Here is a 14,688-nt window from a genome sequence, read left to right as displayed (position 1 = left end):
TTGAATGAATACTTTCACTTTCCTACGAATAATTATAAATCGGTCGACGAGGTATGGAGCAAAATTACACATTAAAACTCGTAGTGTGTTGTGAAATAGATTAATTTTTATTTAACAAAATTATAACATCTCAACTGCACAAATATAGCAACGATAATATGTTTTAGATACAAAATATTATTAAACACATAAAAAGCTGTACATTGTTCAAAGCCTTAGAAGCTACGACTAATCTATAATATGTAAAAAGAAATAAAAAAAGCAGCATGAAAACGTTAACAACGAGCGACGCCAATTTATAATCAAAGGTTCAAAATGCTAGATCAGATTATCACGCTACAAAATTCAATCTACAATTACCATCTATCTAACTAAAGCTGTTTATATTATCATTGTTTTTACACAAGCTAAATTTAATACTTGAAAAACGGCTTCATGTAGATCAAATCAACTACAATCCCACTCCCTCATCACAGCTCATATCATATAAACCTCTTTACTTACAATACATTAATATTAACAAATTTTATCAAAGTAAGGAACAAAAATGGGCAAAATTTATCTGTAAGATCACAAAATATTTAAATTTAATAAAACCATCACGAATATTGCTGCAGTTCCATAACTATAGTACACATATAAACACATTCACGTAAAATATGCAAGGATCATTTAATATTAAAAAATAAATATTAACAATACTTCATTTAGATCAAGTTTGCATACGTTAAGTAATAAATGGCACCTGCGTCATTCAAAAGAATTCATACCAATTATTTTAAAGTAATAGCTTCGTTAACTAGCTAGGATTTAGTACATTTTAAATGATTTTCGAAGTACTTACTCATTTTTGGTAAGTTAATAAAATTTCGGTATAATTTATATTCTTAAGAGCATAAATATGGGTAAAATCACAGTATTAGTTTCGTTTGAAAGTGCCAATCAATAACAATTAAACATAATCATCTACTATGCTTCACATATGGATATAAAGTAATAAAAACATTATGTACTGTAGAAATGAGTAGCAGTAGGCAACCATTACTATTAATTTAATTACATTGAAGCATATTAATGAAAAAAATAAATTATGTATATTGTTCGTTTAACATACAATATGAACAATTTACTTTTGTACTATTAATATATTTACAACAAAGTGAAAAGACTATGAAAATTGAATTTTTCAGCTTCCAAATCCATATATTATCTATAGCAGGTATATTTTCAAAACTTTTCATATAATTCATGTATAAAAGTGTAATAAACACAAAAAAGAGCAAAGTTTTATAGTAAAATACAACTTAGCTGGTCCATATTAGAATATTATTTCCTTTACGATTTGAAATGTATCTGGTTTTTGTGAGATTATAAAATGATATGTATGGAATATATATGTATGTAATGTATATGTAATGCATAGATCAACAATTAAAAACATAAAAAATACAAAACAAATAACGTTAATTCTATTTCTAAAATTAGTTATAAACGTAGCTAAAGAAAAAAAGCGTAAAAATCAAAAAGTGTATCCTCGAAAGCATCGTGTATGATTATTTTTTTTTAATATCAATTATTCGATATGTTAAATTTTAATGTTGTTACAGTATTATAAATAAAATTGGAATACATCAGAATATAAATACGCTGTCTAAAAAGGTTGAACAAATAAAAAAATATATATGAAATAGAACGTTTGTGATAAAAGTTCAATGATATTTCAAAACTGAGAAATATCAATACACATACAAAATAACGCACAACAAATGAAACAATTTATAAGTGCAAAACTTGTATATACAATACATGAGATTCATATTTTGAATATCGATAACAATTTTTGTAATTAATGTATAAATTTGTATAAAAAGTAGTTAATACATCAAATAAAACTTCAAAATAGCATCATAATACATTTGTATAAAATGTAATTAAAACGGTACTATTTATTCTAAAAGGAAGATTTTTTTTAAATTGAATAAAAAATATTTCATGCAATTTTTATATATATATCGGAAGCACCAAAGAAAACTGGACTGGAATATTGAACTGATGTTCTTCAGAAATATTGTAGTGAAAAAAAAAAAGATTTTTATAGGAACTGACTATAAATATAGCACATGCGAGATTTTCCAACATGTTCTACATGCGTAACGTTTATAAATATTAAGACCCATAATGAATGTGAAAGTTTATAAAAATATATTCAAAACGATACTTCAACATAACACATTATTTGTGTTTTTGTTCTACAACATACGTATGTAGGTAGTAATATGTAGGTTAAATGAAACATACTCTCTGAAGATTTAAAGTGTCATCAAGCAAGACAATCATAGACTGAAAAAATCTTGACTAAGAAAATCATAGTCATTTCTTCTTCACCGCAGGAGGGGTGGAATAGTTACGCGTCTTCACTCCGTCCTTCTTCAAATTATTGCTTACGAATGTGGCGACTTTCTTTCTCGAAGCTTTTATCTTGCACAGCTTACTGCCCTGAGAATCAATACCTTCCTCCACATCGTCGTTCTGTAAGTTTTCAGCAATGTGATGCATCGGCTCTGGACTTTTAGATTTGGTCCTTCGCGTGGGCATTTTACACGGAATATTTTCTAAGCTGTCTGCCGATATATTGGTGAGAGTCGTATTCGTCGAGTCCTTCTCGCTATCGGAATTCGAAATGTTACAATTCTTCATGTCTTTTATTTCATCAACAGTGGCGACTCTGAGCGGTTTCTTTCGTAGAATGACTTTCTTCTTGGGTATGTCGTTGACGAGTTTAGCAGGTGAATTGTTCATATTTGCGACGACTTTCCTGGGTGCTTCGACCACCAAGTTTAGATTAGAATCGAAATCTTTGCTATGTGATGTGGGAGTGTCGACAAAGTTCGGAAGAGTACTTTTCAAGTGTGTCGGAACCGAAGCTGATTTGAGTGAATTCGGAGCTTTTCTTGCATATGTTTTGAGAGGACTTGCACTGTGAGGATAAGCTTGACCGTAGTTTCTCGCAAGATTTGCTCTTGGACTGTGTATGGTACTCTTTCCGCATTGACTCTTCGCTATGGTCATCTTCACCGGATGCATCACCGAAGACTTGGAAGAGAGACTCGTCGGCTTCAGATTTGTAGAGCCGATGGTCGAAGTCGTTGTTTGCAACTTTTTGGGCGTGTATGTCGTTTGCACCTTGACGGTCATAGATTTAGAATTGGTACTAGCGTTTGACATCATGTAATTATTTTTGTTTGATGTGTAAGAATTCTTCGCATTGGCTAGAGCCGTGTTCGCTCTCGTTTTATGTGCAACAGCACGTGACTCCATTGTATTTAACTGACTAGAGTTAATGATCGAATCGAGACTTACAAAATCGTCTTTGTTTTGTTTAGCTGTCGACAATTCTGTATCTGTATCCAACTGAAGTCAAAAAAATATATTTATTTATATGTATACAAATGATAGAAAATTTAAACATTAATAAATTAAAATACATACCTTCATCAGCCTGCAAATGGCAGGTTTCCCAGCAGGAACATTTTCCAAATCATCCAAACTGACGCTGTTAGAATTCGATTCAATAAAATTGGCGTTTTCAACGTCTTCCGTATTAGTAGTAGCAGTTCGCGAATAAATCCCACGTTTGAATTTCGGTATTGAAGTAACACCACGTTTACGACGATATACCTCGCCTTCAGATAGCATTCTCGATTGCGTCCTATAACATAATGACGAGTGTAAAAATTTTATGTAAAACAATCAATCAACGCGTAATTGTAAATAAAAGTCTCACTCTTGTAAGAAGCGTTGTTGAAAGCCAATCACAGAGCCTGGTCTGCATATTCTCAACCAACTAATGGCTTGACACGCAGTAAAACCGAGGTGCTTCATCATGTAGCATGCAATTAGAGTTCCCGTTCTACCGAGTCCAGCTGAAAATAAAAATAAAAAGGCAAATTAGAGGGGCACAAGTTGTTAAACCACTAGACATTTTTACATTTATTTAATTTCAACTCATTAGGGCGAAATCACACAGGAAGGAAAGCGGCACGTGGTTTTTTGTAGTACTTTTAAACATGCGAAAAAATGTGGCATGCCCAGCACATAATCAAGGCACGCCCAGCACACACCGTCCCAAAATCACCCCCTGGAATGTTTTCGGTAAAAGTTTATCTTTGCTTGACAGTGATCGATAACAGTGTATCCCATATTTGAAGAAATGTAGGAGAACTTCTTCCCTGTGTGATTTCGCCCTTATGGACTGCCCGAATTTTCCGGAAACTCTATGAAAGTCTACGTATTTTTCGAGGAAGGGTAAAAATAGTAGACTTTATAAATTAAACATACATAACTCCTAAATCTTTCTATGAAAAAATGGAACACAGCTTCTTTACAGTTGTCTTCGATCGTATGAATCAGATCAGATCATTATATCTCAAACTGTGGTAATTTATGTATTCAATTTTGTATACATACGTTCAATGTATGTATTTTCACGTAATAAACAATATCAATCCTATAGATCATTGTGTTATTTATTCATTTGAATAAAATATTCAATTTGAGAAGTATGAATACTGTGCAAGAAAAAATAAGTGACTTTCGATATCAAAGGATTTGAAATTTCTGAATATTATTATTTTAGAATATTATCGATAAATTCAAGTCAAGCTTTAAACATTTTTATTTATTGGTATGATATTTATGAATGGGAGTTTGAAACTAAATCTTTTAAATAATACTTGTTTTGTATGAAGATTGGAGGATCTAAAAACACACACGCTGTGTTGGTGGCTTTTGTATGAAGTTTTATTAAAAATACAGTATATAAATATATATGTTTACGGCCTATAGTTAGTTAGTATTATACAGAATATTACCTTTGCAGTGAACAGCTACGGCACCTTTTGTTTCTTCGCTTATTTTATTAAATTTATCCACAATAATGTCGGAAGGTGCTGATCCATCTAAGAAAAACAACTCGTGGTGTTCAAAACCAAATTCTGTGAATTGTTTTGCATTATACGATTTTTGATTCAATCTATAAAATGTACATACTTTTAGATCATCTAAATTTAAATTATTCCATAAAAAAAAAAACACATGGGATAAATACTCAAAGCCCTAACCTCACAATGCAAGTAACATTATTATCCTTGAAATATTGATGATAATGATCGGGCGCATGGAGAGGATAGTCATCTTTCAAACGTGACTGCGAATGAGGCCCCGAGAATGCTAACATTTTGTCTGGTATAATCCAATTGAGATCTCCATTCAATACTTTCTGTAAAACAATAGTAATGTAAAAAAAAAGTAAATACGTGTTTATATAATTAACGATTGATCGAATCGGCTACTTGAGAAACCTCGTAAGTCTATGCGCGATTTAAAATTGTGGGAAGCTTATAGGGTTTCTCAATTGACGTTTGTTTTATTTAAATTTACCTCATAATACATATACTCTTGAAAATTGAAATGCTGGAAATTGAAGAAGCCACCGTTGAATGCTTTATGCAAGCCTTGAAAAACGTCCAACAAAGAAATCTCAAACAGGGGTGAGCCTGCCGACGCATCTCTAAAGGTCAACAGTTCCCAATGACTACCACCGGTGACGAGATCGTAAGCAGCTTTCGCTGACAATTTCAAATATATAATCTAAAAAAAATAAGAGTATAAATATAATAGAACAAGGAAATTGAGTGAATCGAGTAAAAAAAGGAGGTAAAACTTACAGCATAGCTGCCGATGAGATAAGCAGCATTCAACCGCAACACGTTGTCATCGCTAGTATAAAATACGATTTTTCTAGATTTCGGCGCTTTGGCTAGCTTTCCGTTCAGTTTTGTACAAAAAAAGTACAAATGACATAAATGATAAGGACCATAATCCAGATAGAAACTTTCGTACACAATCTCATCTTCAATGTGAAAATATTTACTATTTTTTGTCGATTTTGGCTTGTAGTTGCATTCTAAAGTGGCAAAGTAGAGCTTGTCTGAAAGTAAAAAAATAGAATAGATCTTAATAACTCAGTAATTAAATTGACCCAAAAGACAAAATGTGACTGAAATTCAAATAAAATACCTGGTATTATTTCAGTCGACGATATGATAACATCATTCTCGTCCATTTTGCACCGGCGATATTGGATTATCTGTCTCAAAAATGCTTCTATAACATTCACTTACTCAACACTGATCAAATTGCATGTTTCATTCAAGGAGTACCTGTGAATGGTATATAAAAAAATTATTTTATTTAAGAGATTTATGAAAATGTGAACGGAATCAAAGTGTTGCCTTTATAAATTCAAAAGACGTTCACAATTTGATGTCAGAAAAAAAAACCACACACACAACGTTGTATTCGTCTACAAGTTGTTGAATAAAACTGTTAGCGTTGATTATGAATTGTGGAAATGATTCATAAAATTAAGCGTAGGCGTGCTTAGTCTGAGATCCTCAATGTGTTATGCAACTAACAGGTCAAGGCCTGCATCCAACACATACATGAGATCTTCAAAAAAAAAAAAAAATGAAGATTATTTTAATCTTGGTTAATTTCAAAATGCATCGACTGAAAAAAAAAGTCATAATTTGATAAATTAAAATTCTATCTATCGATGGCATAATTCTATTCTATTTAATCTTTCACCTCAATTGATAATAACGATACAAACATCACGATTGATTCCCTCAAATCTTACATCTTAGATATTCAATTTTAATAAATCAGAGAGAGTAACAATTGTGCAAATAATTCACTTTGATTTTAGAGTTAGAATATGCTATAGATTAGTCGTAAATAATAACACCATTATAGAACATAAAGTTCTAATAATGTCACTTCATCATTTACAGCCATCCACCATCCACTGCTGGATGAAGGCCTCACCAACACACTTCCGTTCGTCGCAGATTTGCAGAACTATCATCCATCTCATCCCACACATACTTCTAACTTCATCCACTTATCTTACACAGATTACCTAAACACAATCTGCTTTAGGTCATCGACTTTAGAGAGTCTTTAATTAATATTATGTATTAGATGTATTATGAGCATTTATAAGGATTGTAAATAGGTTTTTGAGCTCTTTTTCCTATTATGCTGTAACATAGATTAACATTAGAATAATATAATACTATGATTACTAACCAAATTAAATTAAATTGTAAAATAGAAAATGATCAGTAGATCAGTAGCTATTAAAATATATATAAGATGTATTATGAACATTGATGTACAATACACATAGACGTGTGATTTTGGTCGGAGATCTTGTCTTCAATAACTGAGGGGTGCGGGGGGTTTAACTAGCGGGGAAGTTGGGAAAAAAATGGTTTTTTTCCCTACGACGCAGCGGTACCTACCTACCTACTAAGAGAAACTGTGCATGCGCCATGTATTTTGCATGCGCCAAAGGGAGACCAGTATAAGACGTGAGGGCGGATTTAGGGTATTATACATCAATGATTGTGAACATAATTTCGTAATAACAAAAAGCATTTAAAAATCAAAAATCCAATCATTTTCTTTGTGGCCTTCCTTTCAATTTTTTCACATTCTCTAAGGTAACAATCGAGCACTTCTTTCGTCCATTTTTTTCTAGCTACGTGACCCGCCCACTGCCGTTTCAATCTCTTCATTCTCTCCACTTTATCATCTACCCTTATCAAACTTTTCAAAAGTACAAATGGTCTGATATTACCTCCCATTATATGTAAATCAGGCCAACTATGCAAATTGGTCTATATACTTTTAAGTTTTAAACATTTTCATTTGAATATGAGAGTTTTTTTGTTGTCCTTTTAAGAAATAAATATGTCTCAAACAGAATGTACGCATTAACGAAAAAACTACATAAGAATCGAAATTGATACATTTCTGTTTAGTAGTAGTAAAAAATTTGATGTAATCTATTTTTCTATATATAAGAAATGAAGCATAAATGTGGCGATTTTTTGATCAGAATCCAACAAGAAGTTACATAAATTATAGTTGTACAATTCACATCGAAAACGCGTAGTTGTTGAGGAATAATATAGACAGTTTGAGAAACGATACGAGTGCGAGTGCGAGTTCGAGTGCGCCCACCTGAGCGTCTTCGAGCTGCGAAGCAATTAAGAGTGTGCGCTCCGTATTGGGAGGGCGATGGGAGTGGGCGCGGGGAGGCGTGGGCGCGGGCGCTCCGGCCAGGGGAAGCGGCTGCGGGGGCGCAACACACCTGCTCACGACCGGAACATACGGAACACGCCCCCGGGGGCACACTCCCGCGCTCAAACGTCACCGACGAAACGTCACCGCGGCCAAATGTCACACGGCTGCGCTACTAATACTATGATATCCTCACCTACTCGGTCGGCTCGCGTCCTTTCGGGGGCGTGGGGCGGAGGGGGCTGCGGGGGGCGCAGTCGCGGGGGCGCAGCGCCGACGAACGAGCCGCTCGCGACCGTTACTGCGACGACCGATATTCAAAACCGGCTGCTCGGCGACAGTGGCGCTCTCTGTTGACCAAGCCGACAACTGCAAATAAATATTAACAGTGTTGCTATGTCGCCCGCAATAATCGTCCCGTTGAATAGTATTTTACGCGTTCGGATCATCAATTTGTGCAAACCTCATGACATATTGAAGTTTAAAAACACATAAATAACTGCTTTTGAGAAGAATAGAAAGGTTATACAACATTATATTATAAACAACTAGTCAGCTGATGATTTGAAAACATACATGCTAACAAAGAAATTTAATATGAATAGAAGTGGCTCTAGGTGTTCTTTTGTTGTCAAGAGAAATTCTGTCCACGGATAGATCTAAATAATTTTAGCAACAGTCATATTTGACGCTCGGTGCTCGACGTACATATGTCCAATAAAAACTTCTCTGTTTTTTTATATTACTCGCAAAATGGGCAAGCATCGATAAAAATTGCACAATACACTCAAAAACACACAATAAACAACATGGGATACATTTTTACAAGTAAATTGATCCGATTGTATTCCGTGCGATGTAGCGTATTTATAGAGACGTACCGCGTAAAATTGACAACAATTATTTATTCGTTAGGGCCCCTCTACTCTTATTACGGTAAACGGACTACTAGTCATATGTGAACCAGTCACAGGATAACCGGTCGCTCTAGATCGGTCACACGTGATCACCCGTCACACTAAAACTGGTCACACCCTAAAACTGGTCACGAGAAAACTGGTCACACCTGAAAATTAGTCACGAAAAAACTGGTCACATCCAAAAATTTGACCAATTTTTAATTTTTGGGTGTGACCAGTTTTAGGGTGTTACCAGTTTTAGTGTGACGGGTGATCACGTGTGACCGATCTAGAGCGACCGGTTGTCCTGTGACCGGTTCACATTTGACTAACAATCACCGAACCCTATACACAATTCCTTTCACTATTGTACTTTATGTTTTCTAAATGAAATCAATAATTTAATGAAGAAAAATATAGCAGAAATATTGAATTTAAAAACATTCACGTCAACATTGTGTACATTTTCGAGACCAATTATTACTTGCAAAGAAAATCAAATTGCATGTAGCTATGTAGTTAAATCTAATGTACATGTTACATATGTCTCTTTCGAAATCCAATTTTTGTCAATAACAATTACGCAAAATTCCCCGATAATGTTTCAAGCATCAAATTGAACTGCGAAAATAATATGTATTTTTATCATCTTATAGCTGTTCTTGTGTATTTAAATTTTTTCCATTTCGGAGATTGTTTGTTGAATTGTAAATTATTTTGATTTTCTAAGAGTTCTCGTATAAATTAGAATAGAATTTAAATAATTTGAAGGTCAGTGTTATGGCCAATATCAGCATCCGTCGACCGTCTCGTCTCGTTCAATTTACATGTTGTTCTATCGTCGGCCGGTGTGGGTGTCTGTAGTCTGTAGCACAGACTGTACATCTCGTATTTTAATATAACATGTAATTATTACCGTATGATTTATTACAATTATTGATCAAAAATCTCTTATTATTATAAAACAATTTAATTTTTCAGTGATAATTTACAAATATTACAATGGGGCAGCAATATATTCCTGAAAACATCTCTGAATATATACTCATCAATTACAGATGGATCTTTGTAGTGACATTTTTACTTCCACTATCATTTTTGTATCAAATATGGGATTACATTAGGAACTATATTGTTTTTAAATTAAATAGTGCCCCAAAAAAACACGACGAAAAAGTTCGGAATGTACAGGCTCAGGTATTAATTTTACTTTTGTCCTAAAATATATACCACCATTACAAATATTTTAATTAAACGAATCTATTGTAAATCATCTTTATGAAGATAAAGTATTTGAAAATCGATCAAAATATGCCAACCATCGAAGATTCCAATTATAGATAACTTTTATTCGACAGCAAAGGTTATCAATCTTTTGTATTATCAATAAATACATACATATATTCACAGACATCATTGTTACCTTTGTTATATAGTGCTTGTTATAGATACCGCTTTCTTATTTCATATATATTTATAATAGGTTCGAAAATGGATCGATGGTGGGAAAAAGGTGCCGATGTGTACCGGCCGTCCTGGTTGGCAGACCATGAGTTTCCGTAGAGGATTATACAAAGACACCCATCATAAGATATACATTAATTTGGTCGACGTACTAAAAGTTGATACTAAAAATATGGTATTTTATTATTTACAATTTAATTTAAATTATGAGTTTCTTTATATAATATTTTTTAATGTTTTTTTTTTAGAGTGTGAGAGTAGAGCCGTTAGTCACTATGGGCCAATTAAGTGCTACACTCTCTAATTTAGGATATGCTTTAGCTGTTGTTCCTGAAATCGATGACCTCACCGTGGGTGGTATGGTTAACGGTACTGGAGTAGAATCATCGTCACACGTATATGGTCTTTTTCAACATATATGTTTGTCTTATGAAATAGTACTATCAGACGGTAGCGTTACTACTTGTTCCAAGGTTCAATTTTTTATGTGCACTTTCAATATAATTTAATACTAATGATCAAATGTGTATACCTGTTTGTATTATTGAATTTTAGGATGAAAATTCTGATTTATTTTATAGCGTACCTTGGTCGCATGGAACACTTGGTTTCCTTACTGCTGTTGAATTAAAAATTGTTCCAGCTAAGAGGTTTTTCCTATATACAAAGTAATCATAAAATTATACAAAGCTAAACGATCTAAAATAGTATTTTTTGTGTTTTAGATTCATCAAGTTGAAGTATCAACATGCTAATAGTCAAGAGGATATAATCAAGATTTTCAGTGCCGAAAGTTTTAAGTCAAGTCCTGCTGAATTTATCGAAGGATTAGTTTTTAATCGACAGCATGCTGTAATAATGACTGGCGATATGGTTGATTCTCCCGGTAACGATGGTAAAGTGAGTCAAAATGTTGTTTTCAAGCTAATATATCCAATTGGTGATATAATATGGAGTCCTACTCATATGACTCATTCATTGAATATTGAGAGAATCCAAAAACGGTTTTTCAGATAGTTTTATGTGAAATTATCCTTGGCTATATCCTAATGCATTCCTATTAGGAGCGTTAGGCTTCAACTCATTGGAGTCTCGTCGTGATACGTTTCTGGAAAAGCACTTTTTTAAGCTATTAAACGGGTTAGTACACAATCCTCAGGTTCTTAATGAATTTAAGTTTTATACACCTAGTAAGTTCAGGGACCTGAGGAATCGTGATTTGTTTTCTCCTCCTGTGGCTTGCACAAATATATTGGCAACGTCTTTAATATTTATAAATGTCAAGCAAGGATGTTTTATCTACCTTTATTTGTGTTATGAATATGAGACTGGGCACAGTGACGCGTTAGAGTACACTGTAATGTCACTGTGGTTAATATGTTAAAAATAAAATATGCATAAATGTGCTTAAGCTCTTTGTCGGTTGAACTATAACATTGAGTCAGGATAAATTATAATTTTAATTTGATTTTGATTTTTAAATGCTTTTTATTATTACGAAATTATGTTCACAATACATCTTATATCTATTTTAATAGCTACTGATCTACTGATCATTTTCTATTTTACAATTTAATTTAATTTGGTTAGTAATCATAGTATTATATTATTCTAATGTTAATCTACAGCATAATAGGAAAAAGAGCTTAAAAACCTATTTTCAATTGTAAATAATTTAAATTTAACATTTTATAATACTAACGATTTTAGGCGAATGAAATTGGCAAGTGGTACAAACCATGGTTTTTCTCTCATGTGATGAATACAAAAGATGGTCAAATTGAATACATTCCACTACGACAATATTATCATAGACATACTAGATCTTTATTTTGGGAATTGCAGGTAAAATATTTAATGTTAAGATAAATGTAAAGGAAAAAAATGCTTTCTTACAAAATTAATTATCGTTCATATAGGATATTATTCCATTTGGAAATAATCCACTGTTTCGACTTTTGTTGGGTTGGTTAATGCCACCGAAAGTTTCCTTGATGAAAATTACTCAAACTGAGGCAGTGAGAAAATTGTATGAAAAATGTCACTGTATTCAAGACATGTTAGTACCTTTGACACGGCTTAAATCAGCAATCGACAAATTCCATAGTGAAATAGAGGTTATTCATTCATTTTTTAATAATACTTTATTATCTAATTATACATAATTGATGAAATTTGTTTCTGTTAAAGATTTATCCAATTTGGCTATGTCCATTCAAATTATACAACGATCCTGGTATGATTCACCCCAAACAGGTAAATGTCGATTACGAAATGTATGTAGATATTGGAGTCTATGGTGTACCTCAAGCAAACAATTTTGAAACTGTAGGTTCAATGTTAATTTTTTATCGTTTAATAACTAGTTTGATTTCAATGCTTATTGTAAAAAAATGTAAACCATTTCAGGTAAAATCTACGAGGAATATAGAAGATTTTGTGACTAAAAATGATGGCTTCCAAATGTTGTATGCTGATACGTACACTACCCGAGAAGAGTTTAGAAAAATGTTTGATCACAAATTGTATGATTCTATGCGAATAAAATTACAATGTGAAAATGCGTTCCCTGAGCTATACGATAAAGTTAATAAAAATGCAAGAATTTAATATGTAATTGTATGCATAATATCTTTTTATCTATACACTATATTTTAACAAATATACATAGTTTATCATGTTATAAAATGGAAATAAAGCTTTAATAAATATGATGTGAATAATTCGTAAATACGAACGAACAACTTTTTAAATGCATATTAATTATAAAACACCGATTGAGGCTTTCTTTCAGCATTGAGGTTTTAAATTTAGAATTAAAAAATTACGTAATTTTCAAGTAAATTATTCTTTCTAATTGCATCTAATTGGAAAATGATCTTAGAGTAATAAGTACATATTCAATTCGTACGATCTTATTATTTTGAGAAGTACGAATAGCCATAAAATATTTATGTATACGTATATATTTACATATTTCTTTGAATCTTTTTCTTAAGACAACTTTCTTCACTACATGCCAAATAGTAAAAATGACATTTTATAGTCCGGAATTTAGTACTACACTTATTATATAAATAATTTGGAATTCAATAAGGATACACATTGTTAACTTTTTTTGTTTAATTAAAACAATAATACAAGAATAAAAAAAACTTCAGTTTACACAAATTAGCACGGATTAGTAAATACATACATAATTAAGTTTTTCTAGTTTATATAATAAAAACATGAATATCGGAAGAAAAGCATATTGAACTGTGCCCTAAGTGCAGCATATAGTCTAGGGACGACTTGTGCCTCGGAATACATTATTCATTAATTTATGTAATTTAAAAAATTGCGTTATATAAAATACATTATTTAAAAATCGTTGCATTATATTTTCAGAAAGGGTAAACGGACTATTCCGCAAAAGCGATCTCGGGCAAGTCACTAAAATCTCGATCACGGAACATCTGGCACTCTAGTTCTCGTTAGTACAATTTTTGCGTGATTGATGTAGTTTTTGGGTGCCAGATATTTCGTAATCGAGATTTTAGTGACTTGCACGAGATCGCTTTTTGCGAAAGTTAAACGCCCGAAAACGCAAATATTGGAAGGCAAAGATCTTAAGTCGAAAGATCAAAAAAAAAGGGTGCATGGTAAACGGTACATACTCACTTAATTTGCGCGAGCAGGATACAACAGGAACAAGAGGAACGGGCTTTTCCTCCCGTATTCTGCGCGCGCACATTAATACGGGAGGAAAAGCCTGTTCCTCTTGTTCCTGTTGTATCCTGCTCGCGCAAATTAAGTGAGTGTGTACCGTTTACCATGCACCCTTTTTTTTGATCTTTCGACTCAAGATCTTTTGATTTTCGATCTTTGCCTTCCGATATTTTGCGTTTTCGGTAATTTCACATTCCGGCTCGTCACGGAGACCGGTATATATAATATATATGAGTGGCATGCGGTGAAATTATCTCTCTTTTTGTCATACAGCCTTGTTTAATGTGCACGCGCAGAATACGGGAGAAGAAGCTTGTTCCTCTTGTTCCTGTTGTATCCTGCTCGTGCAAATTAAGTGAGTATGTACGACGGGGGGAGAGACCCCTTTTTTATCTTTCGATTTTCGATCTTTGCCTTCCGATATTTGCGTTTCACATTCGGTCCCGTGAGGTAGACCCAAGGG

At 33.0% G+C, this 14,688-nt stretch overlaps 2 protein-coding genes across 3 annotated transcripts; one reads left to right on the top strand and one right to left on the bottom strand.

Annotated features, from left to right (window-relative positions):
* Positions 1-90: 90 nt before the first annotated feature.
* On the bottom strand, positions 91-8,524 carry Cdc14 (cell division cycle protein 14). The gene is made up of 9 exons (XM_077433969.1): positions 8,348-8,524; positions 6,079-6,221; positions 5,727-5,989; positions 5,440-5,649; positions 5,121-5,278; positions 4,872-5,032; positions 3,785-3,923; positions 3,490-3,709; positions 91-3,411 (listed from the first exon to the last, which is right to left on the bottom strand). The coding sequence occupies exons 2-9, from the start codon at positions 6,122-6,124 to the stop codon at positions 2,371-2,373; spliced, it is 2,238 nt and encodes a 745-aa protein (XP_077290095.1). The 5' UTR covers positions 6,125-6,221; positions 8,348-8,524; the 3' UTR covers positions 91-2,370.
* A 1,300-nt stretch (positions 8,525-9,824) lies between these two features.
* Positions 9,825-13,682, top strand: LOC143913911 (delta(24)-sterol reductase-like). 2 transcript variants are annotated; one of them, XM_077433967.1, is made up of 10 exons: positions 9,825-9,955; positions 10,032-10,247; positions 10,534-10,689; positions 10,763-10,987; positions 11,070-11,164; positions 11,240-11,414; positions 12,225-12,359; positions 12,434-12,631; positions 12,705-12,842; positions 12,924-13,682. In XM_077433967.1, exons 2-10 carry the CDS (start codon positions 10,053-10,055, stop codon positions 13,122-13,124), a joined length of 1,518 nt encoding a protein of 505 aa, XP_077290093.1. In that variant the 5' UTR covers positions 9,825-9,955; positions 10,032-10,052; the 3' UTR covers positions 13,125-13,682. The 2 variants fall into 2 exon arrangements, with proteins under 2 accessions (XP_077290093.1, XP_077290094.1); XM_077433968.1 differs by having other exon boundaries at positions 9,850-9,967; positions 10,202-10,247; positions 12,924-13,263.
* The last annotated feature ends 1,006 nt before the right edge of the window (positions 13,683-14,688 follow it).

Source organism: Arctopsyche grandis, chromosome 6, assembly GCF_051622035.1.
Source record: "Arctopsyche grandis isolate Sample6627 chromosome 6, ASM5162203v2, whole genome shotgun sequence".
NCBI classification, from domain to species: Eukaryota; Metazoa; Arthropoda; class Insecta; order Trichoptera; family Hydropsychidae; genus Arctopsyche; species Arctopsyche grandis.
Note: the sequence above shows the minus strand (reverse complement) of the source record. Positions and strands in the feature narration are given on the sequence as shown.